Here is a 22,484-nt window from a genome sequence, read left to right as displayed (position 1 = left end):
TTCCTTTAGATCACAACGTTTTTATTGAACAACAATCTGAAAGTCTACAATTAATTTAGCAGACGCTTTTATCCAAAGCGACGTTCATCAGAGAGTAAATATAACACAAGCAAGGATCTAGAAAGGAGGAACAATGTCAGTAAGGGCAAAACAGAGGCACAGAACAACATCGACAGCTGTTCTTCAGAGCTCTAATCAGCATCAAAACCATCTTCAAATCATCATTATCAAACCAAACAAGCAAACAAAACAAAAATATTGTTAAGGGATTTGAAGTGTTGTTCAACCATCATCATTGTACCCAGACAACACAAGGTACCAACAACATTTGAATGTCTATTTTGTTGTTCTTCATTAGCCTTGAATGACTTTCTTCTTCAAATAGTTCAAAATGAACAATTCAATGTTGAAAGGGGTTAAACTCTCATCTGGGTAAGACACTTAATTATTTTATTATTTAACCAGGTAGTTAACCCATTGAGATCAAGATCTCTTTCACAAGGGTGACTTGACCAAGAGGGCAGCAGCACACGTCAAACTTCCTTGCTTTCTTTCTAAAAGTTAGATAATAAGGTCGTTACCACTCTCAGTTATGTAAAGTTAAATATAAAGCTATCAGCAGCCAGTTAGCCTAGCTTAGCCTACAGATTGGAACCGGGGTGAACCGGTTTTGGGAAAGACCGTTTTGAAGCCTTGAACGTGGCATAATGGAGGTTGCCATTTTGTTTGTTTTAAGCTAAGAGTGCGTATATTTCAAAGAGGGGTAAGAGTAGGAGTTAAGCAAGCAACTAAGTTATTAAAGTTATACTGTAATCCAGTAGATGCTCAATGCAGACTCATTAGCTGGCCAATAAACACAGCAGATGAGATTCAATTTGTGATGTTAGGTGACTGGGGTTGTTAATTCATTCGACTCAAATAGTTAAGATAGCTGGTGGAATGCAGTGAACTCCCTAGTCGCTGACCCAAATCTATCAAAGTTTTATTGAACTGCGTACACTACTGTGAAGGGAAGAACTGAGCTGCAGAGACTTTAACTTTTGTTGTAGAATGCTGTTAACATGTTTCATTCTTCTATTGAGTTGAGCAATATAGTGTGGCCTTTATTTCAATTGACTCACGGGGAGCCAGCCTCAAGTAGCCAAATGAGGATCTACAGTTTTACATGCATGTGAAGGCTGGCAGCCAAGGAGGTTGTTGCTTCTAATACATACTTTATATTTTGTTGGTGTCATTTTAAAAAAAACGAAATGTTAATCTGTGTTTTAGATATGGGGTTACATACCAGACTATGTATCGACTGGAGGTAAAGAATAACATAGCTTTCCCCTTAAGTTAACAATTTATCAACTCTATGTGAGGTTTCCTCTAGTAAAAAATCATGCGTTGTTTAGATGCATATTTACTAACTTGTTAATACCACAGAGCAGTATGATACTGTAGGATTTAGTGTGTATACTGTAACCCCCATTAAATTCAAACACAGGGACCCAGTCCTAAAAATATTGCTCTTAAGCACTGCTAGTGGTCCTAAAATCCTCACACGATCCCTTTTCCTACAGTATGAATCAGAAGAGACCGAAGGATAATACATTGCATTGCAGCTGGATACTTAACACTGTTCTTTTTGTTTTTCTGTGCAGATGACAGAGCAGAGGAAACAGAAACAAAGAATTGGTCTTCTTGGTCATCCACCTCATATGAACATTAATCCCCAGCAGCCTGCCTGAAGGCCTCGGGGGTCCAGTTTCACCAGTGCCTGAACACTCCTGACAGTGTAACCCATGTTAGTCAGGAGAAAGCCAAAACATATCCACCCAGTTTGTATTTAAGTCAGCGTCTGACTGTACACTTGTCCAGACACTCCTACAACATGTTTGCCTCTGAGTGTGTGTCTGAAGTGAGAGCTATGTGAGTGTGTTACTCACAGCCTGTAGTGAGGATGTGTCTGTGTGGGTGGAGTGTGCACCAAGTGCCTCAGGACCTGAGAAGCCAGTCCTGTAAGTTTTCAGAGATTAATAAGACTGACTTCAGCTTTACTACCCAGAATGCCTTTTCTGTGTTTTACCACACTAACAACATGCCAAAGCTCAGCCATTCTTCTGAGGGACAGTTCCTCTCAAGTGGCCTTGAATATTTGAGGTTTCAACCCTCAGTGTTGCACCAGCAAACTCAGGTCACATGTGGATTTCAAGGTTTGTTTGAACTCTAAAACACATTCAATATTTAGCATTTTTCTGACAGCAATAGGAAGGTTCAATGATATGCAATATCTTATGAAGATAAAAACTGTTGTTGGTAACTGTTTGGTTTTATATTTCAAATTATATTATCTTTATTTAAAATGTGGAGACAAACGGCAACTGTGAAAAAATCTGAACAGTGTTTTTGAATTAACTTTTTGGGCAAGTATGTCTTTTGTAAGTCTTTGTTATCTCAGATGAAGGTTATACTCGAACATTGTGAAATCATTTTGAGCTCATAGAACTTTTTCCATTACTATTATTTTGAGTAATAATAAAATCACAAAAAAAACCTACAGAGAAACAGAAGGAATTCATATGACTGCTTCACTTCCAAGCCAGTTTCATGGTGTGCTTTGTTATAGTCATGATGTGAAGTCACATAGGAATAGTACTGTAGCTCCAAGGAGTGGATTAGAGGATTTTGGGAGAAACTTAAATGAGGTTGAATAGTTTTCTCTGCACTGAATTATTTAATCTTCCTTTCATACATTTAGTCCTTAAAGCACTGATTTCTTTTTTTGTAGCACGCACACATAGTTTTGTTTAGGTTGGTAAATGTGTAAAAGATCCACAAGAGAATGACTGTTTGAGCGATTGGGTGCATGTGAGGGAGAAAGAAAGAAGATAAAGTTGTTGTTTTTTTGTTGGCGTGCTGCTTGACCAAACTGAACTTTATATTATAAAATGGTTTGTGTCTGATTGTACATTCCATTCCTGGAGTCTATTTAAATAAAGAAGTGTGTAAAAAGATTTTTTTTTTGGGGTGGTTTTTGAAAACATGTGGGACTAATGGTCAAAGGGATGTTGTTATTATTCCTGAAGTGTACTTTGTCTGTGTAACCACTTGTTTATTGACAACTTGTGTGGTGCCATCCCTCTGATGCGCTGCTATTAGATGAAGAGCCTCAGACAGAGAAGTCAGTTTGAGAATTTAAGACGGATGAACTTTGAAATCTAATCTGTTGTCTGTCACAAATGAGTAAGTTCATTTATCTCATCACCGAGTTAAATGAGTAAATGTGTTAGCATGTTGAGAACTAACTGGATTTTCAGATACTTTAATGTGACTTTTTTAAATTCTTTTCACAGCACGGGAAGACTATGTGCAGTATTCTCTTATTATTAACATCATATACAAACAGGGGGTTTCCACAATGCTCCCTGTGAATGTTTAAGGTATATACTTGAACTAAAAAGGGGCAGCATTGTCTGAATCGTTCTACGGATCATCTTCAAGGGGGCTTTCCATCATTGTTTATTATCTAATTACAGTTAAATCACTGAGACCTGTGTTTCACCCATATTGCAATTTCTGAGTCCTGGAGCCCATCCCAATTGCATTAAATTCACTACACTCTAGGAATTTAGTTAACCTATTTAAGTGGTCATAGCATGTGAGTCTTTGGATGCTCTTATTAAGAATGAAGGATGCCACTTGTTACTCTGAAAGAGAATCATTTTCCAAAACTAAAAAGATTGTCATATGGCAGTTGTCACTTCTTTACTAATCATTTTAAATACAACATTCAACACCCGTAAATTGTGTGTAGATAGTTAAAATAATCTTAAAAGAGTTGGTGAAACTTAATCTATCCACATGAATGCAGGATCTGCTTTCCAAATTTTATACATGCAGAAAGGTTAGTGGTGCTTGTTTGTGTGACCTGGTGAGTTTTATCAGGCTTGCAGAGCTGGATTTTTCGTTCTTATCATTGAAATCAATTAATTGTCCCATTACACTAAGAATAGTGAGTAAATACTTTATGATTCAGCTACTGCAGCGATTGTGCTAAAAGTGATTACCTGGCAAAAATAATGAGACATTTGTTAAATAAGAAAAATTGAAACCTCACAATTATTCTCTTATAATCTTGTACTTTCTGTTTTGATCACCTACAGTTTTAAAAAAAAAAAACGCACTTTTGATGTGTTAGGGTTATTATCCTGATTATAGATCATTAAGCTAGAGATGTCTAATCTTTTTAGACACTTAAGTCTTTCTTGTGAATATTGAATTGATATTAAGAGGTTTGAAGGCATCTGTTTACTAAATTTACATCTTTCAAAACTCTATAAAATAAATAATAGTAGGCTATATATTTTCTTAGAATTTCAATATTAAAGGAGTCATGGTAAAGTCCATGTAAATTTCAGTTAACTGGTCCTTACAGGCCTCTTTTATTTGATACAGTAAAATGACTTCATGTTTACCTGCGTCTCTAAAGGGTAAGCCCTGGTGTGATGTGAACGTGCTCCCAGGCTGCAGCAGACAGGTGCAGCCGCTGTGTGCTGGATGTACTGACCTGCTGGATGTGCCCTGCATGCTCAGCAGGCTCCCGGGTCCATGAGGAGATCAACGTGACAGCCGGCACCGCCTCATGACAACAAACGAGATCTCCACGCACTCATCCACGCACGTGGTGTTTGTGCTGGGGCAGCACTGTCGATATAAAGCTCACCTGCATTCTGCTGACAATTAAATCAATATATAGACTACTGAATGAAGCCGACTGTTTCATTATTATTTGTAGCATGAGTATTGTATGGGCTAAGGCAGTATTTGGCAAGTAGATTTAGGGCTATTTGTGCAAGAAATTAAAATCTAACTGGAAGTAAAAAGGCTAACGCAGCGTCTATTCCTACAAAAAAAAAAAAAATTATATCTCAAAATTATAAATGTCTGATTTATTTTTTGTATTTTTGAGACCTCCCTTCATAATCGAACACTTTCTTTCCAATTTTTTCGATATTTCAGAACAGAAACACTGCATGGGCTGCACGGACTGTAAGCCTATAGGCATAACATCGTAGTTTACTAAGGAAAAAGATAAAGCTTACTTGTCATAAGTACATTAAAAGCAGTACAATTTCATTCATGAAGGAGTAAAAAAAAAAAAAACTTAATTTACCACTCTTAAAGCACTCCGTAAAATGTTGACTTCATGACACTGAATGACATCATTTCTGCACAATAACAACACGGGATCATGTAGCTATACGCCTATGGCTACCACAGAGTTTGAATTGTGTTATTGTCTGTTTTTATTGGCAGGACCATCGGTACCATACGCACTGGTCCCGTGCCACGGGCCTGTTGAACTCCTGCTCTGGATCTGTGCACGTTGCCCGAGCCGTGGCTAGCTCAGGCTTGTTTCCATACACTTCAGCATGGTGGTACACGGGATCCGAACCGCGCCGCCCCCACTCTGACGTCCGCAGCCTTCCGCCCACTGAGGCTCCTTATCGCTACAAAGTGGGCGGTCCCTCCCGCCGAGGATACAGCGCCGTTTAACACGTGAGCCTCATGTGACAGAGGTAGGTCATGCTAAGCGGAGAGTCAGAGGGTTTATTTAACTCGTCGCTCTGTCCTCCCCCATTTTCCCATCGCGCCACCAAAGAGGGCTTGCCTTCCTCCTGCGGACTGATCACGGGTGGAGATCGCCGGGACCAACTTCACCAAAACGACCTGAATAGATTAGTAATGAATAAGGAGAAAATTTACTGAAAATTTCACCTGTTTTTTAAAAAAAAAGCATTTTGGTGCATTTTTCTACCTCTTGCTCTACAAGGGTAAATAAATGCGAATTTAGGCTATTTGTGACTGTATTGGAAAAGTACGCCGACTTTAACTGCGTGACTGGAGTAAAAGAATGGAGCGAATTCCAAGCGCACAACCACCTCCCCTGTCCAAACACCAGGCTGATCTGTCAGACGTGCACGGGTAAGTTCTACTTTGAAAAGTCTTTTGACGGAACGGCTCTGTGTAGCTTGAAAAGATTTCTTCTTGATTTTTATTTCCGCTTCTTGGACGACCCATATCTCACTGTTCGCTTCTTCTTTTTTTTTATAGGATGGATTACCCGATGTATGTGTATAAACCCAGGCGGGGAATGAAGAGAGGAGATGAGAGCAAGGTTCGTACTTATTTTGTGTATTGTATACTTCTTTGGTTGCCAGTTACCAGATGTTTCATGAAAAGGTGTAAACTTAAAGGGGGGATGTGCTGGCAGTAGTCCCGTAGTCCCAGAAATGGCAGACCTAATTCCTGCCATGACATAACTCTTAGAGTCGTCCATGTCGGTGTGTCTGCCTGTGGTCACAGAGGGCTGCTTGTGCTTTCACAGATCCGCTAAATTAACCCATCGAATGCTCTTTTGTGTTTTTGCTGCAGGAAACCTACAAGCTGCCTCATCGACTTATTGAGAAGAAAAGGCGTGACAGGATAAACGAGTGCATCGCTCAGTTGAAAGATTTATTACCAGAGCACCTGAAACTTACGGTGAGTTCATGTTGTTGGAGTCGCTGCAGGGAGGGAGAATATGATTCACTGCATTATGCGGCATGCGCCACCTTGTGGCTGTTTCCGGGTATTACACCATCTGTGCTGAGTGCGTCAGCAATCTGACTAACAACTAATGAGGACGTGTGTCATTGTTTAAACTGGAGGGTTAAAAAAAAACCTTTAATCTATTAACAATAACATGCAATTATAATATGATTACTTCTCATACAGGACATTTATTATTTATGGACTTTATATGGACTAATATTATATGAAATACATGAGTTTTTGGTTAGTTTTGCCTCTATGTTTGCTTCTGTAGTGCTGTGATTTTAGAACAGCCAAAATCCTGCATACATGAATTGTACAGTGTAGTCTCTGTTATATAAGAGGAGAGGATATGCTGACGCTGTGTGTTTCCTACAGACTCTGGGACACCTGGAGAAGGCCGTGGTTTTAGAGCTGACGCTCAAGCATGTGAAAGCGCTCAACTCTCTTCTGGAGCAGCAGCAGCAGAAGATCCTCGCCCTGCAGAACGGCATGCAAATTGGTGAGCCGAAGATCCTGCACACATATCAAAATGCATGTGGAACAGGATAGTGTTATTGGACGGAATGCAGATAACTTAGTTGAAAGCACAATGACAGGATTATATACAACTGCAAGTTAATTAGTCCAAAAAATCTGAAAAAATAAGATTTTTACCTACGACTGTATCTGATGCACTGTGTGGTTCCTCTTTTGTGTTTACAGAGCAGCCTGCTGTCAGCCAAGAGAAGTCTGAAGAGATGTTCCGCTCTGGCTTCCATATGTGTGCCAAGGAAATTCTTCAGTATCTTGCCAATCATGAGACTGATGAAGACTTCTCGCCATCCCATGTCATCAGTCACCTCCACAAGGTGGCTGCAGAGGTGCTGCAAGGCCCAGTCCGACCGCGCACTCCTGCAAGCCCCCGCCCGGAGGAGATCCCCGCCTACCACCAGCACCAACCCAACAAGGAGATGGCCACAAGCCTCCCGCCCAAACCCAGTGAGGGCTACAGGAGGAACTGCGTGCCCGTCATTCAGCGGGCCTACGCTCCAACCAGCAGTGAGCAGAGTGGCAGTGATACAGACACAGACAGCGGCTATGGAGGGGAGCTGGAGAAGAACGACTCGGGGGCTCAGCAGGCTCGTCCAGATTACTACGGGCACGAGAGCCATCTGAAGCGAGCGCTGAAGCGAGAGGATGATGAGCTCCGCCACAAACGAGCCCGGGTGGAGTCGTCTGAGGATGAGCAGCTCTCAGGTGGGGAATCTTCATCGTCCTCAAGTGGCTTCGGTAGCTACATGAGTGTATCTCCCAATCATCCACCCCCTCCTCCACATCCCCTCTGTATGCCTTTCTACCTCATTCCACCCTCGGCTGCAGCCTACCTGCCCATGCTGGAAAAGTGCTGGTACCCTGGAGCAGTGCCCATGCTCTACTCTGGGATGGGAGGCTCTGCATCTGCCATATCCAGCGAAAGGCCACCTCCACCTCAGCTTGTGTTGTCTCCAAGAGGAGGCTCTCCAGCACCATCCATATCTCAGACCCCCATGGACTCCCCTGCCCTCCTTCAGGCACTAAAGCAGGTACCACCCCTCAACCTGGAAACCAAAGACTGAGTGATAAGATAAAGGGTGAAGAGACTATCCTGTTCTAGTACCCAGGATCAAAGACGATAGTAGGAAAGAGAACATGACTGAGCCTTTCCATAATCCCTCCTTTTTCCTGACCTCTGTTCCTCACAAAACAAGAAGACTTGTAGAAATGATCAAGAGGAGGTGGAAAGGAGAGGATACAAAGCTCTGGTTGAATGTTTAAAGCTCAGTTGTTTTATTCAATGCAAATGTATCATATAGACTGGACCTGCCCTGCGCAAACACACACACACACACACACACACACACACACACACACACACACACACACACACACACACACACACACACACACTCGGTTGAATGTAAAGAAAGATTTTAGATGCTGCTGTTAAAAGTATAAATGCAGATGACACTGATGCACTCACTTGTAGCTGCAAGACACGGCATCTTTGTACTTAAGAAAAGTGTTGCACCAAATGTTAGAGTTAATAATTCACCCAGAGTTTGTCGCCTATGTCCTTTAGGTCACTATTGTCATTACTGAAAACGCCATTTAAACCGGTAACCATAAAGTTCAAGGGTTTCCTCAAGTGTGTACAGACAATAGTAAAGGGTACACCTGATGCACGAATGACGGAATTGGCCAGCACATGACCACACTGAATGAGAAGTCTTGTTTTTCATTGACAAAAACAGACAGTTAAGATGGATTTTTCTGTAATTATTGTTCATAGACTTCTTGTACATTTCTATTTTTGATACCTGTTCTTGCAGTCTGTCCGTCCGGAGAGATACAAAGTGGACATTTGTACGTTGTGTACTCAGAAACTGTGTACATACTGTAGCACTGTGCTGGACCTGGTCTGCATACTCATCATGCACCTGTTTCTGCTCAAGTCAAACCTGGTGTTTGTTCTTGCTGTTGCCTTTTACGTGTGAAAAGCTGATAAATCTCAGATGTTTATTCTCTGTACTGCTTATGAATACTGGATTCAAAGGAGCGAGGTGAAGAGAAGTGAATGTAAAACGTTTTACCAGAAGACTAGTTTTCTATAGAAAGAGGTACTTAAGATTTTATATTTTGGGACCTACATGAAAGATGTTTGATGTACATATTTTGTCTATAAATGTTGATATACATTATATAAGTGTAAAAATAAAGTATTTTTTTTCCTGTGGAAAATGGCTTTGACTGTTTCTGTGAATGTGTGTGTGGGTGGAAATATCTATCAATTAAATGCAATCTGTCCAGTTTTAGTTCCTGCACTCGTGTCATAGGGAACACTTATGTAATGATGGCTCTGCAGCCGGGCTCCCCTGCTGCTTAAACGTCTGTGCCCACTAATAGAACAACAAGTGAATCCGCACGAGGATAAACAGTTTCTGTAAATCACATGAGGCAGCAATCATAGTCCATCTGTTTCTTGTCAACAGCCCTGAAAGGAAGACATGTTTTTACAAGCTGTATGACTGACTCGACATGAGATGATGTGACTAAATATTGTGCATCTACATTTACAGAGAATCATGTGGATATCATATGGATGCAAAATGTCACAATAGATGCTAATTACCAATGTCAAGGCCCAGCATATCAAGTTAAACTGCTACATGTAACCATCATCAGCGTGCTACTGTATCTGCTTTGTTATTCAATCAATCAATCGATCATTATTTGTTAAGCGCCAATTCATAACTAGTGTTATCTGGAGACACTTTCCAAAAGAGCATGTAAAAGACCATACTCATTGTTAAGAAAAATGAGATGGGGGAAATGGGATAAGATGCGGGAAGGATTTCTCCTTTGTGTTCCTGTTGTCCACACTTCCTTGATGAGGTGAGGTGGAGTTCGGAGCAGGCCGTGCATGAATGTTATGAAGAGCATTATTTTCTTTTTTTATAAGGAGAAATTACATTTTATTGCTGTCATTAGAATTAAAACAACTGACTCCTTATATCAGCAAGTACTACAAGATTGAAATAATGCATTTTAAACAAATGTCAGCGTTTTTGAACTTAAAGGCCTGTGATTCATCTGCATACCATTTACAGTATCAGACATCTTAAGATTGCCTTTTTTTCCCTTCATGTCATACCATCAATGTTATCTTCCAGCTTCTATTTTAGCAATAAGCAGGATACAATTTCCCCTCATTAGAAAGACGATCTGTTTTTGACTAAAGCAGTTATTTATTATATTAGACATGGGAGATCAGGCGAATGCTTGGAGATATTTGTTCTTTGAAAACGGACTATTTGGTCAAATATGTTATGTAAATAAATGTGTATAGGGTCTAAATCATAAAAGTCTTAGCAGGTTAATCAAGCAGTCGTCAAATGAGTCATTAGCATTAACACTGCTAAAGCTCTTTCCCAGCACTTCTTCACACTACATTTGGTCTCCCTGCTTATAAGAAGTCTGAAAAGGTGTTTCTGAGGATACACCAACATCTGACGACTGATTGCAGATCCCTTCCTTCCAAATTCTCTCTCCAGTAAACGTGTATGCATGAACATGGGGTGCAGTCTTTGAGCATTTATTGCCACCTGGTGGTCATTTAAAACAACAGAAGTCTCTTGGTAACAAATACACATGATTTCTTTTTTTTTTTAAACACGAAAACAACGAACATGTCCAAATATTATCTTCTACCAGTCCCCTTGGTATATCTGCCACAATTGAGAGATTTGAATCTCCATGTATTTTGGTTTTCACATAAATCCATTTCAAAACAGTCTTTATTATGGGTACATTTATAATAAATTAAACATATTTAGTAAAAAATTTACATCTAATGTAGGACGATAATAGCTGTTGAGCCTTGATGTTATTTCAATTCAAATGATATGACACCACCAAGATCGTCGTGAGTTGTCTACAAACAAATCCAATACCAGCCTAATAGTTCAAGTGATTCTACAATCACACAAAATTCTGCACATTTTGTACATGTATTACTCCTGTGTTAAAAACTCTTCAGTGCTTTCTGCCATTTCCTTTCCATTATATTTACACATAACACTGATAGTGTTCCTGTTCTGCCTGTATATTGGCCATGCTTTACCTCTCAGAGCAGAGGAAACACTGATGCCTCGTGGGGATACAAACTACATGCATGGCTGTTTACAGTGACTGCTGCAGATTCGCCCAGAGGGGTCAAGCTTAGTCCTTCTGCACGATCTAACAGTCCTGCCTAAGGTCTTGTCTGAGGGCCTCCTGTCCCAGTAGAGCTATGGTCCTCTCTTGTGATGGTGGCCATGACGTTCAGTAGTGCCAGTTTGTCTTGTCCCCAGCTAGGGCCTTAACAGAGTACACCTGGTGTACCTGGTGGACCCTTGATAAAGTCTCAAAGGGTTGTTGATGCTATCCAGCATGTTTCAAAGAGCATGAATGTGGTGTGCCTGCCCCATCCAGGATTCCGGCACACTTGACTTATAAGTGTCACTACCTCATGGGCCTTGTGGTAAGGAGCTTCACTTGCTGCCTATGTGTATCTAAGTCCACACTTTCCGAGCTTTATCATCTCGACGTAGCCCCTCCCTTGTGGAGGGGTGCTGTGTGTACCTCATTGGTAGACATGGGGGGCCCCTTGGTCAGTCTGGTGACTGCGGGTTGCCCAAAGTGGCCTCTCTGTTCATTGGCTTTCTCGGTCCTTTACCTGTGTTCTGATAAGCCTTGCTCGTCTGCCTATCGGGCGTGGTACTTGCATCCTGCAGGGCCTTACCGTGGTTGGCATGTCAACAGTGCACATGTGTGTATTGGATTTTGGGCTGCACTGTTTCCTCGTGGGATGTCTTAAAGAGTTACCCCGTACAAGTAATGTAACAAGGTGGAGAGATAGTCTCGAGACGATAGAGAAAGTAGGGTTACATTGTAACCTTGGTTATTTGACTGAAGAGACTATCTCTCCAGACTCTATGCTGCTCTGTGACATGTTCCAATCAAACTATCAGTGATTGCTTGCCAGCACAGTGGCTTTATAGATGAGCATGACCGGGAAAACCGGAGTGTATTAATGAATATCCACAGGCTCTGACGAGCTTGGGATCATATCCCGTACACTTAATGTAACGGGTGGAGAGAGATTCTCCTCACTCAGAGAACAAAGTTAAAATGTAACCCTACGATATTGACATTTAGGCTTGATGTAACCGTTTGTGTGTCCAGCTGCACAGCAGGAAACACTCACAGGGCTCAAATCTCATCCAGGCAATTCATACACATAATACACAAATGGTTGATGTGATGTGGATTTAAATATTTCTTTTACTATCATACTAAGGCTAAAAGGAAATGTAAGCAACATTTATTTTCTGTTTAAGAATACATTTTGAAAAAGGAAGCAATGTTAACATTAAAATACCACAGGTCAACCACAATATTTAGAATGTGAAAAATATTTGTTCTACATCTGCACAAGGAGAAATTACTTTGGCTGTATATTTCCTGTGCACCAATAACCACATTTTTTAACCATAAATACTGGCATACGGTATCATATCTTATGTGTTTGTCTATACAGCAACAGCAGTGGGAAAATGGATCATCCTGCCTTTCTGTGACCCCTCCAAACTGCAAACTCTAGACATAACTGACTCTATAATAAACCCAGACCTGAGTCCTGATGTAGCATCTACATAATATTCAGAAAACCTAATTGGAGACACGAAGTATGTAAAACACTTGACATTGGCCTAAATCTCTCCGACCTTGTTGTCTATAAGATATATCTGACTTAGCTTTCATATAGGCCTATATCAGTTTGACAAGCTGACTTGGATTGTCATTGATGTAGATGCATTTTATGTGACATGACAGGAGAGATTATTCTTGATGCCCACTTACAACAATGTCACAGTGCTCTCAAAACAAAGTCTTCATGCAAGCGTAGAGCCAAGTTGATTACTCCTGAATCAACAGAGTGAGGATGTCCATCACCAAAGTCCATCAAAGAGTTGCAGTTGTATCAGAGTAATTTTTACTCTTCGAATCATGGCCTGTCCTGCAGCCTTTACCTCAGAGAAACTTTTTTGGTCCTAGCCTTCTGCTACAACGGGGTAAAAAAAAACTATGTAGGCTACTTCCCACGGTAGACTGCTCACCTGCTATTGATTACCTCTTCCTCTAGCCTTCACCATACACCGTAGGTATGCCACCTACTGTGACAAGAAGAGAATTACAACCGAGAACACATATATTGAACACAAAAATTTAAAACAAAAATGGCTCCGTTGTTTGGTTTGTTTTATGTTATAAGATCCCTAAAAAAAACCTTCTTATAAATAAAGTACATTTTACCCACACACAACCCTGCATCTATTTCTGGCTTTAATAGAGACATGAAGCTGATGAATGCATACACAAGTTCAAACTATAGACTGGTAGAAATAAAAACACACATGTACAAGACAGAAAGCGCAGGTTTACCATATGAGTAAAGTGAGCAATTTCGCATGCTTCATGCCAATCATGATAAAACTGCTAGAGGTGTGACCCTGGTCGTGGGATCTTTCTATTTAGGGTCTATGGTTGGGATGCTGTTAGAAAGTGAGTTACTAAGTGTGGACTAAGAGCGTCCAGCTAAACGCTTGTTTCTGCCTGTGTTTGCAATTAAATGCAAACACAGGGAAATTTTAGTTTTGGATCAATATGTGTTTATGGAAGAGCCTTCCGTCCTGTGTTTACTATTTCTCTCTTTTTTCTTCTATATATAGCCCTTAAGCTATTTAGAATAGTATAATATGAGGGGATTTGGCAATTAAATCATAATTATAACTGACACAGAAGGAAACATTTCAGAAAGTGTCTCACTTTATTCACCCTATACATACTGTTGTGAGGAATGACCACTGTACAGCTGGATATTAGTGATGAAGGCATGATGCAAAAAATGGTGCAAATCAACTGCTAGAATTTATTGGTGTAACAGCATAGCAGAAACAGTGTGGTTCCCACAAGCAGCAACAACCCCATATAGCATTAAGCAGCCTTTTAAATCTTTCCACTAATTGGAATATACCACTTTCCCTTTCCACAGGGATGTTTACATTTCTGTCAACTGGCTGAACAACATGTTACATTTTTATCAACATTTTTAAAAATATATAATACAACTCTTTACACAATACCTAAGAGCTCCTGTAGTCTCTCTCAGAACCTTCGAATAGGTGTTCAGACCGGTTCGGACCCTCTAACATTTAAATCTTGAAGATTCAGTCACTGCTTTCTCCACCAGCATTTTAGCGGTTCCCTCCACTGGATCCACTGTGGATTATTGAACTGGGATACATTAGTGAGAGAGAGATTGAGAGAAAAAGTAGGGATGGAAATTTAGGCTGGACAGAGCAGGTTATCATAGCTTCATATTTACATAGCCTACCCAGATGCACTTAAACTTAAATCAAAAATCCTAAACACAACAAACGAAAAACTTTCTGAATTTATGACAGCTGTCAGACATGAATAAACACGACTTCAGAATAGCCTATGCCTACATACAGATCAAAAACAGGAGAGATTTTAGCCTGTGTTAGACATTAATGTACAAATCTCCCCAGTGTAAAGTAGTCTCGCTCAACTGTACATGCTCCAACTCCATGTTTATGTTTACCATGGCAACAGTACCCGGGAGGAACAGGACAAAATCTACCATCTTAACCTTTTAGTCATGCGTTACAGGAAGTTGACTATTTGAGGAGGGTCAATCTGAGCAAGTGTTAATGGAGCAGGTAAAATACTTTACAGGCTAATTGTTTGGAATGTAATCGTAAATGCTGAGGCAATTTACTGTTGGTCAGGTTCAGATGTATTGTTGATCAGCTTTGAAAATCTGACTGTCTTCCATCTTCAATAATAAGCATCTGTCACGGTCACATGCCATAGGCTACATGAACACACGATGTTATGGTGTTCACATGAATACCAGTTCTTTTCATCACCACAAGGGGGCATCGTAGGCTTTCGAGTGACTTCTACTGCTTATTGTGACAGGATCATAGACTGTAAATATTACTGAATATTACAGGATATTACAGATTACAGGATCTAGTCTACTATGCCATAACGTGGCTCATGTTTTTTTCTTCTCATTTAGCCTATACGATGTGCACACAGCTCACTTTTGCATTTGTGTTTGAATACTGAAGTATTTCATCATTTCTTCTTGTTTGGTTAATGATAGAGTAGGCAATGGGCAATGGGAAATGTTTAAGCCTGCAATAACACAGCCACAGAAAGTAACCACTTTACTTACATTCGATTAGTTTGCTAAATAAACACATAACCCTATAGTTTGTCATATTTACGTCTAAGTATATTTTGCTATCATATAGCCGTTCTCTCATTCAAGAAACCGATCAGATCTGAATTCAGAATTTGTTATTGGTTAGGTTACTGTTTTTGGAATCTGATGAGCTTTTGCTGCACTTACGTTGATACTTTTTCCTAAATCTAAATTCAACCAAAGTTTTATCTGAAGCATTACAGCATGCAAACGTATTAGCCTACTGACAAACGAGACCAACAGATCCACTTCATTTATTTGCACAGCGTTCATTTAGTCCACCAAGTCTTAACAGCTGAAAGTTAAGAAGCTGCTCAACTCCACAGTGTACAAAGTGACGTATCTCTAGAAGCCTGCAATAGTCTTGGCTTCATTGTGCTGGGTAGCAGCAGTGCGTCGCAGCCCATTGTGCGCCTCTGTGCTCTGATTGGCTGACGCTGCAGTGATGCTCTCTGCATCCTGCTCCCACCGTCGACAGGGCAGGAGGGAGGGAAGCTGGAAGCGCGGTCGGGAAAATCATCACAACACAGGGGGGGGGGTTAATTATCCATTATACCGTTCTCCTCATTTGGTAGAGAAACTGACACTCAACTAAACATGTCTGCAGAAACAGAAGTAGCTGCTGTTACCAACTCGTGACTGCTGGAACAACACGTCCTACGCGCTGAGAGGCTGATCAGCTCTTAGAAAGTCTCACCTTTACACCCCGGGAACTGTGAGCAGGTTAACCCAGAGGCCACCAGCATGCCTATCAACGATCCAGAAAGCATACTGAGCTACCAGGTAAAATGCCCTTTATTTGTATAAATGCATTGCGTGTTGCTTTGACACTACATGATGGTAAAGTGCAGACTGTACACAAGCTCCATCAACTGTTACCCTAGTTTGAAATACTCAGCTACCAAGAAATTCACTGGAAATGTTGCCCGCTGTAGAACTATTAACAACCACAACATCACCCTGCCTTTGTTACTGTTGCTTTTCCCCATACATGTCCATGCAGGCTGCAATCTTTTTCATTTTTTTTTCTTTTTCTGTTGCACATTTTATGTGTAAATTGACTATAAATGTTATCCCAGGATGCCCATTTGTATTGGGGTTCCTTCTCTGCAGAGTGATGCTGTATGCGGAGGATGTTGTTGACATTGTTATTCTTGTTATTCGGAGGTGCTAACACGTGCTGTAATCCGGAGAGCGTATCACATCGCTCTGCACTCAGAGTTATTCTGACTCTATTCGAGCACACGTACTGTTTCGGAAAAAACTATTGGCTCTATCGTTGTTAGATTGCAGCAGGTTATCGATTAGAAAGCCTATCGATGCATGTTTAAACACAGCTAGCCCTTAATGAAAACGTAAAGGCTCTCCCTGTGTGTGAGGAACAAACAGTACAGTTTAATGTGGTTTCAGACGGCTCCTGCTACGAAGACGTGTTATTTTCTCAGTTACCCTCAAATGACCTTGACGCCATCCCTACACCATACAGTGCTCAGTGTCTACTTCCATATGATCGATATAAGACCATCCTGACGGCAGGGGGAGGACAGCCTGTTTGAAAGGGGGGGGGGGGATGATCCTTAATGTCCTGTTGATGTGTGATCCATTATCAGATACCAGGTCAGCTGATGAGACTGGTACAGAAGGAAACAGGAAGGAAAAAATGGACCAAGGAACACGCCAGTGCTCAGGGATGTTTATTCAAGCTGCACGGTTTAAATAACTTAATGTAGCTTATACCCCAATATGGTGAATCATGATCACATGGCAGACCAGCAGACAGATGGAGAAGGACCAGAGGTGAGCTGGGGAGCCTCTGATATGATTAAATAGCTTTCAGGTAGGGAGGAGAAACTGCTTACAAGCTTCTCGCTCCAAACTTATGCCAGTTCGATGTTACCAGAAAACATGTCGTGTGTCTCTGCATCATTTCTGATGTCCTGGTCAATCAGCACGGACTGGGATCAGAGCCATTCTCCAGAAACGTGTTTATATGTTTGCCAAAAAATGTTGAGGTGTAGTTGAAAAGGTATTCAGATAATATGCCTGAGAAACAAACACAAAATAGGTCTACTATAAATGCACAGTTAGCCCACACTAAATTGAACCATACTTTATAATAAAATAGAAATGTAGAAGAAGAAATGTATGAATAGCAGAAGTACAGCTGTTGATACTTTGGGACAGGCATCCATGCAGGAGGATTGCTGTTCAGATTTTATGCATTATGAATTTGTTCATTCTTAATCTACATTTTGCAGCATTTTTTTGTAGGTGATACAAGTGGCTATCATATTAACTATACTAAGGTGATAATGAGTATTTAGTAAATATTTTCCTATTAGATTACCAGTCTGTTAGGTTTTTCACTTTTCACCCCAGGTGTCCAGGTTGAACTCGCTATTGATCTCTTGGCTATCCACCTGACAGCTTCAATCTCCTGGTGGTCTTAAATCCTGTACCAGTAGCTGGGCAGCTTACTTAGCCACACTACCTGTCAAATACACTATTTCTTAAACCTGTGTTGGTTTTTTTTATACATGTCATAAAGTTATTGGTATGTGGTTTGATAATAATTTCACTTCCCTGTCTCCCTCCTGCATCTGTTAGCGTCCATCTCCAGATACCTGAGCGGGGAAGCAGTGAGAGTTCGGGAGGCGTGAAGCCAAACCCAGCCCCGTGCTACGGTCTTCCCTGGAGTCAAACGGAACGTGCGCCGCTCGTTGTAATACAATTTACGACAATGTGCAATTTCATTTCATTTAATTTAATTTTTCTGGGGGTAGATCAGTGATGAGAAATGATTGTTAACAGGCTGCAACCATAAAAACACAACCAAAACTGAATGAAGATATTGTGCACCTGAACACACTCAGGCCACTGTATGAAAATGTTGATCGCAGATTTCAGTTTTATCCTACAATTCTACAATTCATTTAGCAGACACATATCCAAAGCGACGTACATCATCAGTTATCCGCTTATTTTCATGACATCAGAAACACACATTAATTATAAAAATCTCACACAGACGTGATCGGACAAATCTTTTATTCCCTAAACTTTGCAAACACATTCAGGTTAATTCTGGCTTCTTAACAGCTGCTGTGAAATTAACATTACCTCATAAACAGTCATTTTATGTTGCTTGTATTATTATTCCAAGTAATTACATTTTTATTGAATTCTAGATGATTTATTCTTCCCCAATTATTCCTATTAGTTATAATGGACATAACGTAGAGACACATAAAATCCAAGGTGGGGGAACTGTTCTTATTTTGGCAAAACACTATATATTTCCCTTGATAATTTAAAAAATGATATACAGGGGTGCTGGTAACTTAAACCAGCACCCTGATAAACATGCCCCATGTACGGAGGCTGTAGTGGCCCGTCCTAGTGGCCCAGATTCGAATCCGACTTGTGGCTCCTTTCCTGCATGTCATTCCACATTGTCTCTCTCCCTGGTTTCTGACTCTATCCATTGTCTCCATTATAGGCACAAAAATCCCCAAGAAAAGAAAAAACGTTTGTATCTCCAAGAGGGAGAGTTACATTTCAAAAACTGTTCATGATCGTAAATCTCATTACGAGCGGTGGACATTCAGTTTGACTCCAGGGGGGATGGACGCACATCGTTTGGCTCTATGTATCGTGGGGCTGCTCTCACTGACCCCTGCTCAGGTTTCTGGAGATGGACTGACAGATGTGTGAGGGAGACGGGGAAGTACATTTTTTTAATTAAACCACATACTGATAAACACCACTGGAGCAGTGTTTCTCCCACTGTCTATTGTGCATAAACACAACTTCATTACATGAACAAAAACCCACGCAGCTGTGAGAAATGGCACTTCTGACCTCATGCCCGTTGTCAAAGTCCAGGCCGGACTCGCTTTAAATCTCCTTGTTACTGTTAACATTATTCTGTGTCATCAAGCAGCATCAACTGTAGCAATGTTTTTCTAACCACCTGCCTTAGCTAACAATGGTTCATTTCTATTTAGCATTTAATCATGTTAATACTCAGCTGTTTTGAACACTTAATTCTGATTGGTCAGTTATAGCAGTCTATAGTATGTTTATGTAATTCTTTTAGCGCTGACTGCTAATGTGAAAAACTGCCTGTTGCTACTGATGCAGTTCTGATCCAACTTATTTCAGGAGCCCATTAGATAACATCAATCTGTGGAAAGAACTTCAGTAAAAAAAACACAATATAATTTAGCAATATATTTTTAAAGAATTTCTTGGACAAAATCTTTGTTTTTTCTTATTATTATTATGATATGATGCAAACAAAAGTACCTTTAAACAGTGGTTTAAAAGAAAGTGTTCAGTCCTGAGTTGAGTAAATGTTAGATGTATTTACAGGCAGAGGACACATGATTCTGGTTATGATTAAGTAATCATTAGTTTTGTGCTGCTCAGTGGCTCATTCACAGACAACCGATCACGACTCATGAAGAAAATGGTCGGCATGTTGATTGACATATGAGCTAATCAAAACGAATAGTTCAGAAATTCAAGATTTATTCACTAGAAAAACATCATCGTGTACTATATAGTTCTTGAATGATTGAGTAACATTTATTGAGCATTTAGTTCCACTCACACTTTTGTTTACCTTATTTTGAAATAAATAAATAAATTGAAGTACAAAAAGTGAAGTCAAAGAGATGTATTGTAAATGCAAATACAATAAGCGCCATTTTGCTGCTTCTCAGCTGCCAGGGGAATGCCTTAATTATGTTGAGAAGTGATTCTGTTAATGTCATACAATGTCCACTGATTACTCCTACTGATGAGATTAATTGTTATTTAGATAATCCTAATCTAATGATCCAGATAACACTGTACTACAGGTACACAGACATATGACAAACATTTTCAGTGGTAATTGAGCAAGTTATTTATCAATGAGGCAGCCTTAAGCGGACACTCGATGAACCACAGGATTTCCGCATTGACTTAATTTTTCAAGACTTGTTCTGTATACATAACCATACAGCGACACTTGGAAATCAACAAGCTGTCATAAAACAAACATTAAAACCAGGCTGTGTTAAGACCCAGTTGTAGTACTGCCACCAGTATGTGCCACCGCATTACAGATAAGAGCATTCTTTTACTTTTTAAGAATTTATTATAAACCTACCCTACCTTTACACTGTATTACTGTGACACTAGTTATGCTTCACAATAACTCATGGTACTCCACATAATTGCAATGTTCCCTTTTCAGTCCTTTTATGCACATAGCTATTTGGCATCCCTCCCAAGCTTTCATTTTAATCAGTTTGGTGCCACAGAGTCCATTCAGTGAGCGTGATCCATGGTAGCCTATCTCAGCAATGAAAGTATGTTAAACTTAAAAGACATAAAAGCATAGAAAAGGCAGGCGTTGCTTTGTATGCAGATGATTGTACATTATATATATCTGCAGAAAAGAGCCAGGATCTAAACAAAATGCTTCAGCAATAATTGATGCTGGTTTTTGATTGTGTTTTGGAAAACAGGCTAAAGTTTAACATCTCAAAAACAAAGAGTATTATATTTGGTTCTAGACATGCTCTGCGGACAGATCAACAGCTGTGCATCTCTTTACAAGGAAAAACCATTGAGCAGGTTAAAGAGGCCAAACTGTTAGGTGGAACAATTGAGGAAAAACTTTCAAGAAACTCACATTATGAATGGGTATAAAAATAAGCAGAGACATTTCAATCATCAGAAAGTACGTCTATTGTCTAAGAGAAAACAATAAACCAAGTGATACAATCTTTAGTCTTATACCACTTTGATTACTGTACAAGAGTTTGGTCTAATGCTTCAAAAACAAAAGCTTAGTAAGATCCAGCTCTCTCAGAACAGAGCTGCCTGTCTGGCTCTGCACCGCTCAATGAGTGACAGGAGCCTGAAACATTTATATCATGCAAAGCAGCATAGTTATACTCCCAGTTTACCTAAATAAACCATAGACATAATTATGACACGAGACAAGCCTTTATTGGGCACTTCACATTACCTCTGCCTAAATCCAATGCTTTAAAGATGTACAGGACGATGTTAAACTGGAATGATCTGCCACTACAATTAACCTAGATCACTTGTAAGTTTGAGATTTAAAAAGAGTATGAGAATATGAATTATATTTGATTTAGGTAGAAAAATTCAAGTTTTAATACTTTTAGGTAAACTACCATTTTAACCATCTATTTGCTCATGACCCTTTGAATTGCATTAAGGGGATTTAAGACAGCATGCTGCGGGGGCTGTGCACTGCTGTGGAACCCGTTCATTGTTCACGTGTTGCCCGACGCAAGAGAGTATCTGAGCCACGCAGAGCTGAGCACAGCCAAAGGTCCCACATGCCATTCGTGCTTGCTGCATGGAAATGTAAAAAAATGTCAACATGGGTGTCGCTCTCTGTGGCACCCTCTTCTTCTTTGATGCTCGTCTCATCCTCCTAAGCAGAAGAAAGGCCATGGCTTTTTTCTTAATAATGGACAGATTCACTGTTCATCCAAAGAGTAGCCATTTTCCAAACAATTGTTTTGGTCGCCTAGCGACTTTTGCAGATGATGGACGTGATTTGCACGCTCCTCCCTTGCACCATATCCCCGCGGCGGGCACATTGCGCAGTGCATCCTATCTGAAAGCCCGTTAAGTCCCTTGTATGTGATGGATTTTTATTTTTTATTATACCATGTTGGGTATTTGATTGTATTGTTTTTTGTCTTGTTTTCTTTTGTATGGAGTCATAGAATAATAGTTATTGCAGAAATAAATGGGGATCCAATGTTAATAAATAAAAGAATAAATGTAGCTTTTCTAACTGGAAATAGTTTGAAGATCTATCTAATAGTACAATATCTTTTAGAGAAGAATGGTGTCTATCCCATTTCCACAGAGCACCCCAGTCACCTGCTTTCGTCACTCTAGCGAGAAGTGCGTATGGCTTCACGGCACTAGCTCACACACCAGCCTTAAGCTAAAAAGAAGCTAGTTAGCCCAGCTCAGTACTCTTTGATACAATGGCTGACAGAGA

At 40.2% G+C, this 22,484-nt stretch overlaps 3 protein-coding genes across 6 annotated transcripts in view; all 3 read left to right on the top strand.

The window, feature by feature from the left end:
- Positions 1-2,994, top strand: part of LOC132977796 (inositol 1,4,5-trisphosphate receptor type 1) — a 71,189-nt gene extending 68,195 nt beyond the window's left edge. For all 4 annotated transcript variants that reach the window (XM_061042640.1, XM_061042639.1, XM_061042638.1 and 1 more), the window contains one exon: positions 1,644-2,994. In XM_061042640.1, coding sequence (XP_060898623.1) covers positions 1,644-1,730 — 87 coding nt within the window. In that variant the 3' untranslated portion in view covers positions 1,731-2,994. The remainder of the gene's footprint in view (positions 1-1,643) is intronic.
- Positions 2,995-5,547: 2,553 nt separating this feature from the next.
- On the top strand, positions 5,548-9,336 carry LOC132977795 (class E basic helix-loop-helix protein 40-like). Its single transcript, XM_061042637.1, has 5 exons — positions 5,548-5,967; positions 6,097-6,160; positions 6,418-6,525; positions 6,955-7,078; positions 7,282-9,336. The coding sequence occupies exons 1-5, from the start codon at positions 5,897-5,899 to the stop codon at positions 8,172-8,174; spliced, it is 1,260 nt and encodes a 419-aa protein (XP_060898620.1). The 5' UTR covers positions 5,548-5,896; the 3' UTR covers positions 8,175-9,336.
- Positions 9,337-15,849: 6,513 nt separating this feature from the next.
- Positions 15,850-22,484, top strand: part of slc4a8 (solute carrier family 4 member 8) — a 32,806-nt gene continuing 26,171 nt past the window's right edge. The window contains exon 1 of the mRNA XM_061042636.1: positions 15,850-16,219. Within this exon, the coding sequence (XP_060898619.1) occupies positions 16,181-16,219 (39 nt within the window). The 5' untranslated portion in view covers positions 15,850-16,180. The remainder of the gene's footprint in view (positions 16,220-22,484) is intronic.

The sequence above is a fragment of the Labrus mixtus genome, chromosome 7 (genome assembly GCF_963584025.1).
Source record: "Labrus mixtus chromosome 7, fLabMix1.1, whole genome shotgun sequence".
Classification (NCBI taxonomy): domain Eukaryota; kingdom Metazoa; phylum Chordata; class Actinopteri; order Labriformes; family Labridae; genus Labrus; species Labrus mixtus.
The sequence above is the reverse complement of the archived record's forward strand: the minus strand, read 5'-3'. Positions and strand labels throughout refer to the sequence as shown.

Coding starts and splice junctions, on each gene's coding strand:
- LOC132977795 (XM_061042637.1), top strand. CDS start 5,897: ATGGAGCGAATTCCAAGCGCACAACCACCTCCCCTGTCCAAACACCAG. Junction 5,968..6,096: donor GATCTGTCAGACGTGCACGG/GTAAGTTCTACT, acceptor TTTTTTTTATAG/GATGGATTACCCGATGTATG. Junction 6,161..6,417: donor AGAGAGGAGATGAGAGCAAG/GTTCGTACTTAT, acceptor TTTTTGCTGCAG/GAAACCTACAAGCTGCCTCA.